We start from the raw sequence: 21,727 nt of genomic DNA on the forward strand, positions 1-21,727 counted from the left end.
CAGATTCTCCAGCATCTGCAGTTCCTACTATCTCTGAAGCAATTCTGGCGTCCACACCTGGGCTGGAGGGATTTTGCCCTATAGTAGAACCTGTCAGTTTGAAGTTTTTCATGGGACAACCTTTCGGGCATTAGTGGGTCAAGGGCCCAGACATGTTAAGAGTGGTCTGGTCAGATACAGGCTTACTCTTCTTGGCCTGAACCCCCACAAGGTTACAAAATGCAAGCAAGGTGGCATTAGAGGGCTGGGCACTTCTGAAGTGTCATGAGAGGAGACTTCTAAGGGGCCTGTCTTGGTTCCTCCTTTGTTTCCTAAGCCCCCTGTCCTTGTGAGGAAGGGGCAAGGCCCCTTGTTCCCTGTTTGCCTTGGCCCTGAGCAGCAATAGCTGTGTGATGGAGTGCAGGTTCATGTATATATCTAGCAGACACTGAGGGTGCTGGACCTGGGTCTCCATGGCCGTCACCAACCTATCCCTGGAGATAGCTAATGCGGATGGTCAGCAGCTCTGGCAGCATCTGTGAAGAAAATATCAGTTAATATTGTTAACTCTGATGTATTCTTCACAGATGCTGCCAAACCTGCTGAGCTTTTCCAGCAACTTCTGTTTACATTCCTGATTTACAGCATCCGCAGTTCTTTCGGTTTTTATAATATGGATGGTTTCGGTGAACTCCTCCAACCTTCGATTCAGATTCCCAACTATCTCCAACAAACTTGCCTGCTGCTCTTGTTTCTGCTTGTGCATTTGGATGAAGTTATTAATGGCCGATGTAATGGGATCCTCTCTTGCCTGGGGCTGAGAAGGTGCCTGGTCCCCTATATTCCTCTGAGTGTAAGAGTCTTCGAGTCTTTCTTCCTCAACCAGCCAGGGAGATGCGCCAATAATGACCTCACCAGAATGTGCTCCTGACTATAATCCAGCGAAGGTACACTTGCATGTGAGCAGTGTCTAAACTCATCATCACTGTTGGTCCCTTGCAGACGAGGATGACTCTCTTCCACTCTCAGGGTGAGTCCATAGGTGGCTGTACAGAACGATGCAGCTACTGCACACTGTTACACTTAGGGCAGGTGGTGGTCTCAGGAAGGGGATGGTGGGGCATTGGTGTGGCAACATGTTCCTTTCACTGTTGTTGCCTGGCTTCCACTTTTTATCCCGACAGCAAGTCTTGAGATGCTCGATGTCTTCCCAGATCCTCTTCCTCCACTGAACTATCTGAACTAATGGAGGGTACAGAAGATGGTTTCGACAGTCATGAAAGGAATCTGTGACTTCTTCCTCAGAAGTGGAGGTATTGGCTGGAAGGGCTGTTCTTTACAAGGCAGAGACTGTGCATGCCCCAGGTGCCTGCAGAAGACAAGAGAGGGAATGAATTGTGAAATAGGGGTAGAAGTTTGGGCATGTGAAAAATACATTTACAGTGATAGTAATGGGAGTTAACAATGAATCTTAACTTGGTGTTCGGCATGGAAATCTCGACATCACCTCCTATGTGGTCACAGTTTTCTCCCCCTAGGGCAAGGATTCATGCCTTATAAAGGTTATGGAGACAATGTCAGGCACCCCACGACCCATCCCGGTACTGTCTTCCCAATTTTGGGCTGTTTTCTCCTGGAATGAAACAAACGGAGGGAATAGGTGAGATGAAAGTAGCTGGCTCAGCTGGTTATGTGAGGGGAAGGTGTTGAGGGGTCCGAGTGAGGAGTAACTGCAGGGTTAGTTGTGTTGGAGGGGCGGCGGGGGCAGGGGTATGAAAGTAATTGAGGGAAGCTGCTACATGCAATTATGAAAGTGGTTGATCATGAGCCTTGATGAGAGGTGGGTGCAGTAGCAGAGTTAGAGTCTGGCAAAGCAAATGGTAGCATTAAGCCTGGCAAAGTGTGGAACATCAATAACCTTTCTCCTGTATTGCTTGGCATTCTTCCACACTCTGGACACTGCACTGAACTGGGTGGCAACTTCAAATGAGGCTGGCAGGGTCTGGTGCTGTCCTGTCCTCTGAGGGTCCTGAGGAAGGTGGACTCCTGTTCTCTCCACCACTCTGTCTGTTAGGACATCACCTCATCAACAGGGATCTCTGGATGTGTTGACTTCCCTTTCTCAGCCATATCCCTTAAAATTGTGCAGGAACACATTATGAATGGCACTTGCTGGCTTCACCTGCCTTGTAGCTGGGATTTAAACAGTGTCCCAGCAGCATGAATCCAAGAAAATCTTAGCAGTACCTAGTACTTCTGCTGCTGTTGGGTACAAGCTAGCATGAGAGTGGTGCCTTTGTGGCATGGTGCATAAATAATGAGGTAAGCAACAGAGAATGGTGTGAGAAAACTCATTAGAGTTCGCAGAGACAAACTCCGCATGAAACTCCCGAAAATTGACACGCAGCTGGTTTTGGGTAAAATTCAACTCCAGAATCTGTGTGTATTAATGTACATGTTGTATGAAAAAGTTTCCCAGTCTTTAAAGGGAAAAAGAGGTATGTTTTGTTATTGAGGAAGGGTCTAGGCCCGAAACGTAAGCTTTCCTGCTCCTCTGATGCTGCTTGGCCTGCTGTGTTCATCCAGCTCTACACCTTGTTATCTCTTATTTTTGTTATTGCATAGATTCCAAACTAGACTTGTACTTTTAAGACAGTTATATAACATCATGCCACATGATGTTCCAGTATAAAGGTACTTGTCTCATCAACAGTCATTTTCTCAGTGCAGTGGAGGTAGTGAAATATGATCAGACAGTCAGTTATCTGTATCTAATGTGCCGTAACAGTAGTAAGTACAACACCCCTACAATGTATAAGCTTATGATGGTATAGCAATGTAAACTGTCACTGTTCTTAATAAACTTTAAGAACCCAATCTTTGTGGTATATGTTACATGAACAAACATGAAGGAACAAATACTCAGATAGTAGCACACTGACATTGGTGCTTGACCCAAGAAACCACATCACCATTGGCACTCCATTCTCCACAGAATAACACTCTTCACAGGAATAAGCCCCTTGCATAGCAGTTCCAGCTGCCAATGTGTTCACTTTTCCCTGTTTTGTCCAGTTGTATCATTGAGTGGCCATCAAAAGTTGATTTTCTTAGTTTATGGAGAATTCTGATTCAGACATCAGTAATCAGACCATTCCTGCATATTTGATAGGCAATCCCGAAGAACTTGCAGCCTAATTCTTCTTTCTGCTGACCACACTGCAACAACTGCAATTCTTTGTCTCTCTCACACAGAATTCCCTTTTTCTCTCATACCTGGCTAACTTGGAGACTGTGTATCCAATCAATATAGTATTTCTTGCCGTTGTGTTTAGGTGTGAACATTTTACACTTGCTCCCAATAAGTTTCACCCTGAGCGCCATGGCTTTCTTCCGAGTAACCAAGCAACCCAAGCTTGTTGATGATCAGAATTCAGGGACAACATTACTCTCTTCATTATCCCATTTTACCATAAATTAGAAAGACAGTCCCACAACATAATCTTATAAAGCTTTACATTCGTAATCAAGTTTTTAAACATATCTAACAGAATAGAAATCTAATGAGGTATCCTTCTGTTCTTTCAGGTGCGAATATTCGCCTATTTGATTGGACGTGAAGCTGTATTTTCTGAAAATCTGAAATGGATGGCGTGTGCTAATAAAGGTTTGTCTTTTGCACAGAAATTCTTGTTCACTAAAGGCATGACCATCAATAATAAGAGAGAGACTAATTGAATAATAAAAGTATCCTGTTCTTGCATGAGACATTTCAAAAATCTGCATGACAGTGCTGTAATAAGTTTAGATTTTATTAGATGAAATATTGAAGATTTGTGAATTGGATACAATTGTGACAGCAAAGTGTACAATACAGGGATCATTTTAAATCTGCCAAGTAAACTGCATTCCAGTATGATGTAAATACAACAAAAAATAATTATATTTGCTAACATTTTGGGACTAGGAATGTATAGAAATTACTAAGTGAAAGTTTAAATTAGGTCCAGGCCATTGTGCATAAATGTCCTGTTTCTTAGAACTATCCATTTCAGTTTGCTTTTTTTTTGTTGCACATGATTTTCTGAAGCAGCTATGTTTTTAAGATATTTCTGTTTTGATCATGTCAGACTATGATTCTTATTTCTACATGTAGCTAAGTACACAATAACTGCAGGCCCCTGTAGTAGTGTCCTGCATCATACCCCCCACCCCCCACCCCATCTCCCTTCACTTCAGGCAAGGACACAAGGAGCATTCTGCTCACTTAGTCTCATAAAATGCACTCTGAACTGCCTGAAGCAAGATCATCATTTCTTTAAATTTAATGTAAATTAAGGATTGCTGCCTATTATGAACAAAGGATGGAAGCGATGCAGAAAAATGCTCTGGTCTATAATAAAAAAGAGCTTTGTTCTTCCTAAATAACCTCTTTCAAGCATGCCTCCTTTTATTTTCTGTTCAAATTACTTCTATTTCCAACAACTAATGGATTGAAGGAAGCATTGTGACCCAACTCTTTTGTGTGTACAACACAGCAGCGTGTTCAACAGGAGAATGTCTTGAAGCGAAGCTTAAGATGTCTGCCTACAGGGTGTATGTCTCATTTTAGAGGTCACAGTTACAGGTCAGGACTAGGATAAACATTTGTACATGATTGCATTTCAATCCAAACATCCCCCTTTTTATAAAAAATAACAAAAAGCGCACATTATCATGTAGATTTTTTGTTCCCCAAGTTACCAAATAGATACAGTACACTTTGCATGCCCTGGCAGTTTGTTATTTCCATCAGTCTCCATGTAATAGTATGTGTATGTGCTGCTATCGGCTGTTCATGTGTCTGATGTTATTTCACTGGGGAGTATCATCCCTGAACAATTGTTGTTGCTGTGGTAGCTGTTGTTCTATTTCTATTGTTGGGTTGGCGTGGACCTCTCTGCCAGAAGGTTGATGTGTGATGTGTGTAGACCGTGCATTCACCTCTTCTTGATCAGTCCCCTACAGTAAAGGAACAATTTCTGCAGTTGGGCGTACGTGCCTGTGATTATGACAGCATATCTAGTCATTCACTTCCCAAGGTGGCTTTTGTTGAGATCATTCTTTGTTTGTATCCTGACTGGATCTTCAATACACAACTCTGGTAATGGTTTAACAGTCTTATTGAAATGAAATTTGGTTTTCTGCTATCTCAATTTTATTACTCACCCCCTATTACTACTTATGACTTCAACAGCTCTTTTGCTATTGGAAGTGGGGTTTATGTGCAGTGTGACATTAAGCTTTGTACTGGATTACATTCTATATCTTCAGTAGGTGTGTTTCTCCACGCAATGACTTCCTTGTTTACATCTACGTAGGATTTACTGAATTTCTTTATGATTCTTTTTTTGATTTTCACTGTGCCTTTCTATTTGACTGGGGATAGTGTGAAGATAATATGTGGTATTGAATTTCCCAATCTTTCATGAAGCAACAGAGAGCCATTGTCACTCATGAAAATGTTGGCATGCCATAATATCTGAAGTAAGCTTGTGGGCATTTGACAATCTCAGTGGTAGTCTTCGAAGCCAACTAATCCACTGCCCAGTAGTCAGAATAGTAGTTGACTGTGATAAGATCATCTGTTCCTGCAAGTGTGCAAAGATCTACTCCGAGCTTCATCCATGGTCTGTCTAGGATGTCATGTGTCCTCGGTGGCTCTCTTTCTTGCTTAATTTGGTTCTCATTTCAATATTGCACTGGCTGACACAGTCCTTGATTTTGTTGCTCACGTTTGGCTAGCGAAGCACATCTCTTGCCTCCCTCAGACTTGATTCAGTTCCTTGATAGCTTGCACAGATGTTCTTTCGAAACTGTCTCATCAGTTCCTTCAGAATAATTGGTCTATCTCCTTTATACAATATGCCATCTGTCAATGGGGTTGTCAATTCATCTCTATTTGCCCAATTTGCTCGTGTAGCAACAGGTGTGCCCTTGATGCTGTCTGCCTATCCTTTTATCACTACTTTATGAAACATTTGGAGATTTTGGATATTTTGGATATTTTGGTTGATTTAAGCAAAGCACTTGTCTATTATATTTAGTGTCTCTGCTGGCTTGATGACTTCCAGAGCATGGTGAGCTGCTGATTCACAATGAACCTGGAAGATATTATATTCTGTTTTAGATCTTCCACTTTCTTCAATGACAGAGCTGGTGTCAACAATATATTTGCAACTTGCATCTGGTTCCTTTGCTTGTATGTCACATCCGCATGATACCTCGAACTGGAGTAACAATTTTTGCAGATGCTTTGGAGTAGACTATTGCAGTTTGAAGAAAATGCTTTGAACTGGCTTGTGGTCAGATTTGACTGTCAATTGGGTCCTTCAAGTAGGTGTTAATGAAAATGTTCATGAACAAAGACAATGGTTAGGCACTTTTTCTGGATTTGGGCTTAACATCTTTCTGTTTGTATTAGCACCCTGGATCCAAAAGCAACAAGTTGACGTTTCTATTTTAGGGTTGTTCCAGGTCCTGTCTCAGTGGTGTGACTCTGCAGGGGGACTTCATCATTTACATCGTAATATTTCAGCACTTGTGTTGCTGTCACTAGCTGCTTGATTTTAGTGAATGCTACATCTTGTTCTGTGCCCCATTACCACTGCATGTTCTTGTCTGTGAGTCGGCACAGTTCACACTCTAACATCAAACTGTGAAGATTTTGCCAAATAGTTGACAAAACCAACAAATTGCCAAACTGCTTAGGACATTTTACTGTCAGTAGATGACCTATGCACCTGTTTGTCGGCATGTTTAGTTGTAATTTTTTTTATTCAGCCTCATTCACTTGGCAAGCTCTGTTGAGCAGTCACACTAGGATTTGGCCTTGGTCAGCAATGGCTTCTTCCATTGTTTCTCCACATTCATAAACCAGCAGATCATTCACTATAGCTTTCACTCTGAGATCACTAACTATCTCATGTTGTCTGCATTATTGCTCTTCAGGAACAGTGAATGTATCAAATGACACTAGAATTTAGTTAGAAAGCTGTGCTTTGATCCTGCCCTACTTGACAGTAACCATTCTTTGCAAATCCCGTGGTGAAGATTTTAGCCTTTGCAAGTGTGCACCTCATTGGAGAAGTCACATGACTACAGATTAGGTTAGACCTTACTACGTGATTGCATTTCAATCTAGGTTCAAACCATGAGAAAAATGACAACAGTTGAACTATTGCTGATGCCCAGCATGTTGTACATTACCTTAATGATAATGATTTTGCAACCATAATATGATTGCACATAAAATGGTAAAACCTATGGTTTTACCATAGGCAGAACTTGCATTCCAAACCATCAATGGGTTTGCAGATTGGCTTGTAAAATTCTCCAGATTGCCCTCCTGCCCATGCCAACATCTCTGCAGTTTACATTGGAATGGGTGAGCCATGCTTACCACAATTGAAGCCCTTCAGTCGGTAATAAATGACCCCACTTAAGGGCCTATTCCTATCCAGCATGGGATGAGTTTAGGAACAGGGTAGGGAAGCACAGAAAGTCACTTTGCTCAGTCCTTGGGCAGAAAATAGGGTGAGGAGCATTTCCTTCTACAGTCTCCTTTGCACATTGTGCAACCCACATCAGGTCTGCCCTGTGCAGGTCCTCCCTCCCACCTCCCAGTCTCTCCAATGAAACCTGCACTGTCCTTACCCATTCCTGAGAGGCTTCACCTTCCTTCTTACTGTGAAATAGAACACCCCCCACCACCACAAACACTTAAATGATCATGAACTCAAGAGTTTAGAATCTGAGGATTTCTTGCAATCTTAGTCCTGGCTAATATGTTTCTGGGGCAACAGAGCTGCTGGTCATTCAGGTTGGGCTCAACTGTCTTCCCAAGTGAGAAGTGGAAATCCCATCTGCAGTCAATTGAAGTTTCCCAGAGTTGACTTTTCAGGTGTGGCAGGCCAAGATGCTCTGCAGTCAAAAAATTCCTAATGTGTATGGACATTATTGAAATCAATGATTTATTGTCACATGTATTTCAAAAAAGAATGCAGCGTAAATTGCAGTATCGCCACACTCCGGCGACATTTGCCATTTTGAATTGCTGAATGTATTAAAAGATATTACTAAAGTAGAGTTTATCTTTTTGTCCTCTTCTTGTTCTGCCTCTGCTGGTGTACTTGACATTGTCCAGGGTAGCTGTAATGGGCTCTGGGTATTGGCTATGATCCATCACTGCCACCACTTCCTTGATCACAGCATTACACAGACATTTGTCTGCAGCTATAGTACTCAGAATAATTGCTGATAGACTGCTGTGTCTGTGAAAAGTTCTAGAAATGTTCTAGAATCCATGATATGTAAAAAGGTTAAATAAGCCTTTGAACTTATGCTTGGATTACTTATGGGAAAACTGGAAAGAATATGGAAACTTACACCACAATATTAAGTAGCTGGTGTAAATTCATGGTAAAATGGATTTGTGTGGTCCTGAAATAATAGACTTGCTGAGCAATGGTCTGTTTCCATTCTGAGCTCCCTTACGGTTTACTTAAAGAATAAATCAGTGAATTATATACAACTCGGCAAAAAGAAGACAAGAAACTAATGCAACACATTTATCCTGTCACATCAAACATCTTGATATAATGTGTTAAACAGCAAGGTGGTTAAATTGATGAATTATCCTGTGCACAATTGTAATTTACTCCAAGATTACTGCACATATGAACAGCAATGATTGTCTTCATTCTGAAAATGTGGCATCACTTTCTATGATAACAAGTTCCATAACACAAATCACTGGCAAACCTCAGATTTTGCATTACATTGATAGCTTTTTGCAGGTTAATTGTGTCTGGGCATACTCAGTAATGGTCAAAATAAAATTTGTCTTGCAGACAAGAAAACTATTACTCAGACAAAAACTACAGTAATATTTGAATATAAAGTAGCCATCAGGATTTTATACAGTTCAACATCTATCCAGGGAACAAAGCAAATTGAAAAGTGACACTGAAAAGGCACAATCAATTTTAATTGGTGCACATCATTTCAACTCTCAAACTCTGAAGGTAAACAGATGAGTTTGTTTCAGTTTATATATTTTGTATCAAATGGCCTGAAGTTGATCATACAATGTTCCATTTAAAATGAAAACACTATTATTGATCAGTCACCCAAAGCAATCATTGCATATCAGGTAATGGATTCAACTGAAAGAAATTTTGCAAGGTGAGATAAGTTAGGAACTTTACTAAATCATCGTTGCCCAATGTGCAAAAAAAGTTGTCATCCTGATATTCACCTCTAGGTGAAGTTATGGAGTTGCACAGAATCCAAAAATGGGTAGGTGGCAGGGGTTGTGGAGTTCCTTCATAATATAGAATGTAGTAGTACCACTATGTTCCTAACGATAATTAGAAATGGGCAATAAATGCTGGCTTTGCCATCAATGCCCATGTCCTACAAATGAACACATTTCCTTTAAGACCTGAAGAGCGGTGCATTCAACCACACGTAGTGGTATTGCCATGCATCTGCTGCTCTTGTCCTTCTTGGCAGTAGAGGTCATGGGTTCAGAACAATGTTTGCTCTAAATGGAACACTGCATGCTAGCCACTCCAAGGATTTGAAAGCGGTGATTGATCTGTCACCCAAAGCAATCATTCAATATTAGGTAATCATGGTGTTGACTTCTCATTCTGGAGGTCAATTCTGCACATGGACCTCAGAGGCATGTGCAGCCAGAAAGGAAACTAGAGGGAATACTGGTTCAGAATTTGCTATTGAAAGAACTTTAGAGCGAGTTATTGCAGTGCATCTTTTTAGATAGCAAACAGTGTGCATCAATGGTAAAGTGAGTAAATGTGGATGTGAATTAATAGCCACCTAAGCACCTCTTCCCTCTGCCACAGGTGTTTTACTAGTAATGCTCTGGGGTTGGGGTGGTGGTTGAGAGGGCTGGACTTAATGTAGTAAGATCACTAGCTATATGCTGATGGGCTAGCAGTGGCCTGTGGGGCAGACCCTCCTGTTTGACATGATGTGCTCAACAGTGGGACTCCCATTGAAAGGGGATGCCCACACTTGTTTATCCATTCCACCACCCACTCCCCACAGTCCCAGCATTGGCCACTACTCCTGGTAACATTACTGGGACTGAACAGCTACTGGCCATCAGTTTGCCTGATAATTGCCTGCTGACTGTAAAATCCAGTCCTCTTTTCATTGCCAGAGGCAGGCTCACTCTTGACTTTTTAGCCAGCAGGCAGGGCTGCCAATTTTGTGAATTCACAGCCATAGTTCTTAAGAGAACAGAGAAATAAAAATGAGGAACAAAAGGGACATGATTGAATAGTAAAAGAACACAAAGGAGAAAGCAACTAAAAATAAGTGGAACAATGGAATAGAAAGAGTAAAAAGGAACTAAGCAAAAGACCGAAAGCCTGAAGAAAACCATGAGAAAAATAAAAGAATAAATAGCTTAAAAGATTCATGTTAGTTTCAGAATTTTTGTTATAGTCTATAACAAAACTTTTTCCAGCAAACTGCCTACCTGGAGGGTTTTATTTTAACATTTCTGTTGTGATACTGAAATTAGATTTTCTCATCAAGCACTCCTCCAACTCTACTTAGGTACCAAACATAAAATCCAATACATTAATATAAAGCACTTGTACATCAGCATTAAAATCTGGCTGTTTATCTTGTATATACTTGCCAACCAACTTGTTTGGCATGACACAACATAGTGTTAATGATCAATTGTAAATACGAAATTATACTAATAGCTAATCTGAGTTCAGGCTGAATGACTTTAAGGCTGTTTAGGGAGAGATAGTATGGTCCAAAGCACCTTGCTGTCACAACCCTAACATCAATGTTCTCACAGTGACTTTTTCTATGAATGGTTCTTACTGATGATTGCAGTTTTCAGTGTTTTGACATGCCATATATTAGCATTAAAAATGATGAAAAGAAAGTAAAATATATTAAAGTTGCATCAATATCAAAATTATAAGTTGCCCTCTTTCAACATAACCTTTACAAATATAAGACAATATATTGTTCCTGTTCCTGAGGACCATGACTTGGCTAAGTTTACATTTTATCTTGTGCCATAATTCAGTACGTAATTCTACAGATAACTATTGTTAATCTCTCTGCTTAAGTTCTTACAGGGCTCATAGAATAAGATAATCATGGTATAATTGAAGTAGTCAGTTGTAATCTACTGGTCCAGATAATACCCTACAGGTTTGTAAACTTGAGATTGAAACCATTCCAGTGTTGATCCACCAAAAACACGGGGATATAATTGGTCTTGAGCATCTGTGCACCATGTAATAACAATTGGGTAAATATCTCACAATTTGTTTGACTTGCTTTTCTATGGATTTCCATGGAGCAATGGAAATAAAATTGAGCAGTGTGAAAAACAGGTTGCCAATTTATCATTCTTCACTTTTGCAATTGCAAGACCAATTTCATCGCAACTGTAATTCATTTAATGAACATTAGTGTTAACAAGTATAACAGCTTATCTTCACACACTGCCTTTAACATAATTAGATATCCCAAGGTGAATTGCAGGAGCATGACAAAACAAAGTATGATACTGTACCACATTAGGAGATATTAAGCCAGATATCCAAAAATTTGATCAAATGTCTAGGTTTCAAGAAATGTCTTAAAGCAGGAAAGGTGCGACAGAGGGGTTTAGAGAGGGAATTCCAGAACTTGGACCATATGCAACCAAAAGGCACGACTAAAATTGGTAGGGCAAATATAACTGGAAATTCACATGAAACTAAAATTGCAGGAGCACAGATATCTTAGAGGGTTGTGAAATTGGAAGAGGTTACAGAGATGGGGAAGTGCAAGAGCCGTAAAAGTATTTGAAAATGAGGAGAACTTTAAAATCAAGATTATCCTTGACTGACAACCAATGTAAGTCAATGAGCACAAGGTTAATGGGGCAACAGAACTTGCTGTGAGATAAGGCATAGGCATCAAAGTTTTGGTTGCAAAGAGACCAGCTCAATGTCAGTCTGTTGCCAGGGAAGGGATGGAGCCAGTAGCTAAGGAGCCTGTATTTTCACAATCTAAGGATGTTCCAAAGTGTTTAGCTGCTAATATTGTACTTTTGACATCCACTCACTTTTTTATTGTGGTGCAATACAATAGCTAAGTTGCAACCAACAGCCTCACAAACTGCAATGAGATCAATAACTAGATTGGCTAAGATACCACGAGGACTGCACTGCTCTCTTTACGTAATGGCATAGGATCTTTCATGAGCATGCAATAGGGCAGATGGTGCCTTTGTTTAATGTGGCATCTGAAAAATTGCACTTGTCATTGAAGCGCTCCATCATTACTGTACACAAGTTATTGTCTGTGTTATTTCCACAAATCTTTGGAGTAGTTGCCATAAGAGATTTCTTAAATTTTTATTTTTAATTTTAAACAAACTGATTCTGTGCAAAAGGATACTGAAATGCATGCCCATATAACAATGCCTTTTTGATAGCTGTGAGATTGATTATTGGGAATTATGACAGAGGTGAAAGATACCCCTGTCTGTGGCACAATGATAGTGACTGGACTTCCGGGACAAAGTGTTCTAGGTTTAAATTCTACTTGCCTTGGATATGTGTCATGCCATGTCTGAACAGGTTGATTTAAATATATTTAATAGCCCTGTGCTTTTCCATTTCCTGACTTTTGTTTTGGTTTAGGGCACCATAGAATCTTTGCTTTTATATTTGAATTGGGTTAGGCCAGTGAACAACTTAAGTCTTACATTCTTTAACAATGTTAATAAATGGAATAGTTGATATCCTTTTACATTAAAACTAACTAAAAACCTAATCTATTTTTCTTATTAATTAATTATCCTTTCATTTCTTAGAAGAAAAAGCCACTGAACTGGCACATGAGATATATTGTTCTGGCCCATCTTGCTACTTCAAAATAGGGGCCCTGGTGTAGTGATAGGAACCAGGTGAATGTTATTGACTAAGAGATCCTTGATTGGGGTTGTTAACCTGGGCCAATCAGGAAGCCGTGGCTGACAAATATAAACAGGAGGTTTAGCATCTCCTCCGTTCAGAGGACTTGCACCGAGCTGGCTTGTCAGAGCCAGTGTAATGTGCACAAGTAAATGAAGGGAGACTAAGTGACAGAGGCACCAACCTCTGTGCAGTTATTTCAGTAGCCATGGGAGAAAGCAATACATGCCTGAAGAACATTTGCTTGCAACAATCATCTTGGAGTTGATGTGAGCATTTCTGGCATCCTGCCTTTATTTGGGAATCTTGACTCATTTGATCCTGTCGTGGAAGGCTGGGCCAGTATGTGGAAAGAATGCAATATTTTTTCCAGGCAAATGATTTTGGGGCTGATGAAAAGCAACAAGTAATCCTTCTGACTACTTGTGGACCCACAGCGTTTTGGGTTATAAAGGGGTTAACTTTCCCAGAGGCACCAGACACAAAATCTTCCAAGAGTTGACAGACTTGTTTAAGGAATATTACAAACTCAAACCTCCTCAAATTCTGAAATGCTATCAGTTTTATTCAACTGTTGGAGAACGGGGGGAATCCATATCAGGATTTTTGATGAGGTTAAAATGGTTGGCAGAGGCATGTGATTTTTGGGTTAACCCTGAATGAGATGCTGAGAGGCCATTTAGTATGTGAGATTAATGCTGTAACCATGCAGAAGCACCTACTGGCTGAAGCCCAACTGGACTTCAAACAGGCACTACAACGGGTGTTGTCATTAGAAAATGCGGCAAGTGGAGCATGGGAGCTACAGGGCATCCCAAAGGAAGTGGACTCCCTCGCTCTCCAACTGAGCTTGGGAAACTCCACTTGAGTGTAGGTAATCGCAGAGTCTCACAAAGGGCTTATCCTGACCAGAAGGATCCTAGGCCAGCCCACAGCAGAACCCCACAACAAAGCCAAGCCTTGAACAAGTGACTGAAAGGTTCTTCAGGATCTGGGTTGGCAAGCTATTGTAATTGCTGCTGATACATGGACTCAAGACAGCAAAGGAGTACAATGAGGCCTGAGTAAGAAAACTCGCAGGCCGGTATCCAGGAGAGTGCACACCCTGGAAAGTCCCTCTACGTGTAGGTTGTAACAATTAAATTGCTTAGTGACATCCAAATCAGAACCAATTAAAATTAAGGTTTGGTTAAATGGTCACCCAGTTCCCATGGGGGTCAATACCAGCACAGCTGTATCTGTGGTTGCAGAACCTGTCTTTAACAAGATTTGCTGGGGATTCAACTCTCAAGTTTGCGCAAGACCGCAGCCAGACTAAGAACATACACTGGGGAACCGCTGAGATTAAGGGTACAACTTTGGTTCCAGTGTCCTATGAGAAGCAGTTGGTGCCATTACCACTGATGGTAGTAAGAGGCTCGGGGCCAAGACTATTGGGATAGAATTGGTTGAGAAAGATTCACCCAGATTGACTCAAAGTATTTTGATTAGACAGTGACTGTCTCAGTCAAGTCCTAGTCAAATACCCAGGAGATTTTCAGGAAAGGCTTGGGCCTTTCGAAGGGGCCAAAGTCATTTTATATGTTGACCAGGAAGCAGTTCCATGATTTTGCAAAGCCATTTGCCATTTGCCTTGTGGGCAAAAGTGGAGGCAGGAATCCGGAGGCTGGAGAGCAAAGGAATCATCAAACCAGTGTAGTCTGCAAAATAGCCCACACTGGTTGTACCGATTGTGAAACCTGATGGCTCAGTTTGCCTTTGTGGGGATTTTAACAAATGGTAAACTGTATCTTGCAGCTGGATAAATACCGAATTCCTGGCATACAGGACTTGTATGCAAAATTGCCGGGGTGGGGGGTGGTGGGGACTGTCCTTTACGAAGCTGGACATGAGCCACGCCCACCTCATCCAATCGCAATTGCAGGAGTCCCAGAAGTATGCCACAATTAACACCCTTATGGGTTTATACTGATACACAAGACTGTCATTTTGGGGTATCAGCCTGCACCTTTTTCCAGTGGACCATGGAGAACATGTTACAAGAGCTACCCCAGGTTGCGATTTATCAGGATGATGTGCCAATAACTAGGAAGACTGAAAAAAGAGCACTTGGAGAACTTGGACATAATGCTTAAATATTTCTCCCAGGCAGGCATATGCCTTAGAAGGGAGAATTGTGTGTTCCAGGCAGCCTAAGTGACCTACTTGTATTACAGAGTTGACAAAACTGGGTTACACCTGTTGGAAAATGAAGTCAGAGCGATCAAAGGAGCCCCAACTCCCATGTCTGTACTGGAGCTTAGGTCTTTCCTTGCGTTAGTGTAATATTATTGTAAATTCATACGTAGCCTGGCCTACATCTCGGCACCCTTACACCTGCTATTGAAAAAGGGTCAGCCTTGGAAATGGTTGTATAGCCAAGAGGTAGCCTTCAGGGAAAAGTAAAAGCAGCTATCGTCATCTAAGGTGTTGGCCTACTACGATCCGAAGCAAGACATAGTGCTGACGTGCAATGCTGACATAGTGTATGGAATTGGGGTAGTTTGGCACACTGGTGGCCCAATGGGGAGGAACACCCAGTGGAGTATGCTTCCCAGACTTTGGCTGATGTTGAATGCAAATATGCCCCAGATAGAGAAGGAACATTTCGTGGTCATCTTTGGTGTGAAGAAGTTCACCAGTACCTTTGCGGTTGAGAATTTCTTATAGTAACAGATGACAAATCCCTGAAGGAAGACAAGGCGGCGCTGCCCATAGCTTCCGTTAGAATTCAGCATTGGGCCCTTATTCTCAGCACGTACAAGTTAGAACAACATCCAGGAAGCTGAGTGGCTCATGCAGTTGCCTTGAGCTGCTCCCCACCGGCAGATACTCCACCAGTGGTGCCTTCCCTGGAAGAGTCCATTTTGGTTTTAAAATTTTTGGACACCCTTCCAGTCACCACTGACAATATCCAAATGTGGACGCAGAAAGATCCTGCCCTGGTGAAACTATAACAGCTGGTCATAATGGGGGATACAGGAGGGCCACCGCAAGCCGGATTGGAAACTTTCCTGAACGCAGCGAGACCAGATCACCGTAGAGGATGGCATATTACCATGGAGAGCAGGAGCGATTGTCCCGAGTAAAGGTTGCTGCCAGATACTGGCTGGATTCCACCAGAGTCATCCAGGGGTGTCCAAAATGAAGATGCTAGCAAGAAGCTATGTCTGGTGGCGAGGCATGGATGCTGACATAACTGTGTTGGTGGCAGTGCAGAGTGCCAACAAGGACAACACTTGCCATGGGTGGCACCCCCGTATTTGTGGGAATGGCCGGGTAAACCCTGGACTTGGTTACATTTCGACTATGCTGGTCCTTTCATAGACTCCACAGTCATTTGTTGATGCCCATTCAAAGTGGTTGGACGTGCATAGAGTCAGTTCGGCAAACTCAGGGATGACGATTGAGAAGCTGCGAGCATCATTCGCGATACACAGACTCCCGAAAGTATTGGTAACAGACAATGGGACGTCATATACCAGCAGGGAAATTGACTGCTTCCTAAAGTGGAATGGTATTCGGCACATAAGGATAGCTCCATACTATCCATTGTGCGATGGTCTGGTGGAAAGAGCAATCCAAACATTGAAGATAGGCTTAAAGAAACAGCCTACAGTATCACTCGATACCAAACTGTCCTGGTTCCTGTTCCTTCATAGGACCAACCCGCACACAACAGGAATAGCTCCAGCAGAGTTGCTGATGGGGAAAAGATTCCGCACCAGGTTAAACCTGATGATATGCCCAGACCTGAGGGGGGTTGGAGGGTGAAATGGCAGCAGGAATGCCAAAGCTGGCCACATGCTGCCTTAAAGTGAGAGAGACAGTTTAATTCAGAAGACGAAGTTTGGTGCCGGAACCATGGAAATGGCTTGTATGGGTACAAGGTAAGGTTGACGTGAGGTCAGGTCCTGTGCTTTACAAAGTTCGGGTAGGTGATACGGTCCTGAACAAGCATGTGGATCACCTGAAAGCTGTTACTTTGCAAACGGGGCCAGAGCAAAACATACCCAGCCCCTCAGAACAGCCAGAAAGCCTGTAAGAAACCGTGGGTTCTCCCTCTCCATCCAGTGTCAAGGAAACCTTCGAGGCCAAGATGGACGCAGCCTCGATACTGTTATCACCAAAAAAAGAGGAAGAAATTCTCCTGAGACGGTACGGACAGGTACACACCGCCTGCGTCGTAGTCCGATCAGAAGAACCGGACCTGGGGTAAAGCTACAAGAGAAAGACCAGGCCTACAATCCCGGACTTAGTGGGGGAGGGATATGGTGATTGGAACCAAGTGGATCTTTTGATTATGAGATCATTGACTGGCGACATTAACCTGGACCAGCCAAGAAGCCCTGGCTGACCAATATAAACAGTGGATTTAGAATCTCCTTAGTCAGGGGTCTGACTCTGAGCTGACTGGCACAGCCAGTGTACTGTGCACAAGTAAATAAAAGATGACTAGGTGACGGGATACCAGCCTCTGTGCAGTTTTTTTTCACCCTAGATGAGCAATACCTTCATTTCTCAGTATTACAGGGTTTTGTTTTACAACTTTCTCCCTCTTGGGTTGTCATTCCTTTACTTCATAACTGCTGAACAACACTTGCTTTCTTTTAGCAGCTGTGGAGGATGTGAATCATCTTTGGCTTTTATTCCAATCCCACAGAACGGCGTGATTTTCCACTCCCTGAGGTAGCAAGGATAATGGCAAGTTTCAGGAACTAACAGGGCAAGAGTCCAAAAATCAGCTTCACGCCTTTTGAGTTAAACCTTCACAATTAAGACCTCCCTTTTCAGATAGTGAGAACACTTCATTTGCTATCAAGTATTAAGATGCCTATACACATGTGTTTGCAGCTCATTAATTACCCTCCTTGCCAGAATTAACTTCCCCTTCAAAATTAACTTCTGCCCCCTCAGGGTGTCCATATCATCATAGTTATGTGCTACACACTCTACAATCTCAGTCACCATAGTGGGGACACGTTGGCCAAGGAGGAGATGCAGAAGCAAAAGGAAACCTCTGAGGAGGAAAATGAGGGTGAGGAACCTGATGGGCCAGGAGAACTGTCAAAGTAAGGAAGACAGGCATTGGTCTACGGAGCTAGACAGACCAGAAAGAACCTCGTAGCCATTTACTTCCAGAGTGACTGAACTCCTGCTCCTGTCATTGTTTCATTACACAGTTTGCTGCCAGTCTTCTCCTAGCTAGGACTGACTTGTTTATCTATTTGATTGTCTATTCAATAAAATGGTGATTTTTCGTTTTATCCTGGCTCTGGTATCCTCATCTCTGTAAACACTGAGGTGCATGGGGAAACGTTGCACACCTAAAGTAGCTGTGAGCACTTGCAATCCTGGATGTTTGTGTTTGAATGGTTGTACACATGATATATGAGTCATGTCATGGAGTCTACTGCCTGCGGAAATGCTTCTTCTGTAGCTTATATCCTCACTATTGTAGATCTGTTCCCTCCGTTCAGCTCTGCAGTGATGGTAAATTGATGTGTCATTTGCCCATTTCCCACCTCGCACCCTTAAATGTTGTAACATAGCTTTGAAAATGTGGGAGAGACTTTGCTCCCCGATGCCTGTAGACAAATCACTCTCACATTTTGCTATTGGTGGAATGTTTCATATGAATGGCATGGGAACCCACAGAAAACAGGCCAGTATCTCATTAGCCTATGTAAATCAAAATCCTTAGATGCTAATAAGGACCAGATGCAATTTTAGGCTTTTACTGGGCAAGTTATTTGTTGCTCAAGGTTCCTGTAGAATTGTGCACAGAAGTACACAAATAATTGTCCTTAAAGAATTTTCTTCATTTAAAGAAAATTGATATTTCTTTTCAGTAACACCTTTGGGATCAAGTGGAGCATTGATAGCACTTAGGGGCAATTGCAGTGAGTGAGAATTACCTCCTTTGACATCAGGGCTGCACGTGGCAACAAGGACCCCCAGTAAAGTTAGTCAATGAAAATCAGGGAGAAAACTTTCCTTTGGTTGAAGTCCTATTTTTAGTACAAACCCAAATGTTGTGGTTGTTAGAGGCCAGTCACCCAGGCTTCAGGACATCTTTGCAGGAGTTCTTCAGGATAGTTTCCTCAAACTAACCATCTTTAACTGTAATATTCTTTCCATCATAAGGTCAGGAGTGCTGATGATTGTTCAGCAATAATATGACTCCTCCGAAACTGAAGCAACCAATATCTAAATGCAGCAATACCTGGACAATATCCAAGCTAGGGCTGACAGTAGCAATTAACATTCACACCATGCAACCAATGACATTTCCAACAAGAGAGAATATAAACATTGTCTCTTGACATTCTTTGGCATTACTGTCACTAAATCCTCCACTGTCAACATCCTGGACATTATGATTGACCAGAACCTGAACTGGACTAGCCATATATATTGGGGAGGCAATAGCCTGGTGGTATTATCATTAGATTTTAATCTAGTGGGGACACAAGTTCAAATCCCACCACTGCAGATGGTGAAATTTGAATTCAATAAAAAAATCCAGAATTAAGAGTCTAAGGATGAGTGTGAAACCATCATCAGTTGTCAGAAAATCTCATCTGGTTCACCAATGTCCTTTAGGGAAGGAAACTGTCATGCTTACCTGGTCTGGCCTACATGTCACACCAGACCCACAGCAATGTGATTCACTCATAACTGCCTTCTGGGTAATTGGGAATGGGCAATAAATACAGGCAGTGACGCTCACATCCTGTGCTTGGGATGCTGCAACAAATAATACCTCCTGATTCCCCAAAGACTATCCACCATCTACAAGACACAAGTCAGGAGTATAATGGAACACTCCGTACTTGCCTGGATGACTACAGCTCCAATAAAATTCAAGAAGCTTCACACCATGCAAGACAAAGCAACCCATTTGATTGGCACAAATATTCACCTATTTCACCACCAACGCACAGTATCAGCAGTGTGTACTATCTACAAAACGCACTGCAAATATTCACCAAGGCTCCTTCGACAGCATTTTCCAAACCTCCAATTACTATTATCTAGAAAACTGGGAGGTTCTACCATCTGCAAGTTCTCCTCCAAACCACTCATCACCCTGACTTGGGAAAAAAAAATCAACATTCCTTCACTGTTGCTGGGTCAGAAATCTGGAACAGTCTCCCCAGCGGCATTGTGGGAATACCTACACTTCAGTGACTCAAGAGGACAGCTCACCACCACGTTCACAAGTGAAACTAGGGATGGGAAATAAACGCTGGCCCACCAAGCAATGTCTACATCCCATGAAAGAATGAAAAATAAAAAAGAGTCCTGCATGTTGCTGATCTCTCCACTTCATCATTATGTTCCAATCCCCATCAGCAGCTGTTGTGTGCTTACTCCCTGTACCACGTTTGCTTTAGAAACTCTGTGGAGGAGTTGACCGATCCCTCCTGATCTAGGCTGCCAGTCTGTGCTCCGAACATGTAGGAATTTTACTGATGACATTTAGCAAGCAATCCACCCAAACTGAAAATCAGTGTAATTGTTTCCTGATTTTTAAAATTTGTTTCTGCAGGATCTCACTGTATTTATTGTTTGTTTTGTGAATAGTGCATTCTAAAGATTTTCTTCTTCTTGGACTCTGTTTTAGGATACTTCACTCAGATTTCTACTCTTGCCGATGTGCAAGAAAATGTGATGGAATACCTTCATGTTCTGAGCAGACCAAAGGTCATTGACCAGGAACATGATATTGTGTGGACAGAAGCGTACATTGATAACACAGTAAGTTAATACTCACTATTTTTGTGCATAACCAAAAATGTCATAATGCAACATCTGGGAATGAATAATCCTGTAGAGCTAATATGGACCAAAATTCCATTTGAAAGGAATCAGTCTTTCTGCTTTTTATAACTTGCAAATTACTGTTAGGGGAAAATCTGAATAAATGTTCCATTTTACAAAACATGTTAACAACATTTTTTATTTGGGAATGTATTTGTGGTTTTCTTAATTGCTCCATCTTTTTATTACTGTTTTCTCTAGGTAGAGAAAAAATAGTTAAAAAAGAATAGTTACATAAAGGAAAGTATTTTTAATTCAAAATTATTTTCATGGTGTTAACTTGGAACTCCACAAGGATTTTAATGGTAGTATGGAGTAGAAAAGTGTTAAGCTAAAGAAACCATCAGAAAACAAAGAGAAGTTAGGCAGCTGAAATCCATTTAGATTAGCAATTAAATCTGGCAAGAGGGAAAACATGGAATAAGAGAACAAGTGTTGCCATCTGTAATTTGTGGCATTGCAAAACTGATTACACTTGGTTGTCCATTCCAGTCCAGATGGTTTCATTAAATTTAATAGCCTCCAGAGATTTTAATAGCAGTGTTAGGCATAAGTGAAACATACTGTGGCACTTCATGGCTCATCCTGCAGACACTAAAACTCTAACCCAGGTTATTAACACCGTGGTGAAGACACTTTTGCATCTGATAAAACATCTTACCAAACAATATTGACAATATGGAATTTGAAACTATTTTTCTCTGATTGAGATATGTTTTGTTTTTATATGAAGGTGGGCATTGGATGGTTATGAATCAGAAGCTCATTTTACATCCCTTCTGGAAAATTTGGGACGGATGTAGAACATATTGCCAATTCACTGTCACCCTTTTCACATTATTGCAATTTAATTATTTGAGTCACAGTTTGACACG

The 21,727-nt window shown here is 41.6% G+C and overlaps 1 protein-coding gene across 1 annotated transcript in view; it reads left to right on the forward strand.

Annotated features, from left to right (window-relative positions):
* cacna2d3a (calcium channel, voltage-dependent, alpha 2/delta subunit 3a) overlaps positions 1 to 21,727 on the forward strand; it is a 791,006-nt gene that overhangs the window by 480,651 nt on the left and 288,628 nt on the right. Inside the window, exons 12-13 of the mRNA XM_048606724.1 lie at positions 3,568 to 3,646; positions 20,656 to 20,789. Of these exons, the coding sequence (XP_048462681.1) occupies positions 3,568 to 3,646; positions 20,656 to 20,789 (213 nt within the window). The remainder of the gene's footprint in view (positions 1 to 3,567; positions 3,647 to 20,655; positions 20,790 to 21,727) is intronic.

The sequence above is a fragment of the Rhincodon typus genome, chromosome 16 (genome assembly GCF_021869965.1).
Source record: "Rhincodon typus isolate 14 chromosome 16, sRhiTyp1.1, whole genome shotgun sequence".
Lineage (NCBI taxonomy): Eukaryota > Metazoa > Chordata > Chondrichthyes > Orectolobiformes > Rhincodontidae > Rhincodon > Rhincodon typus.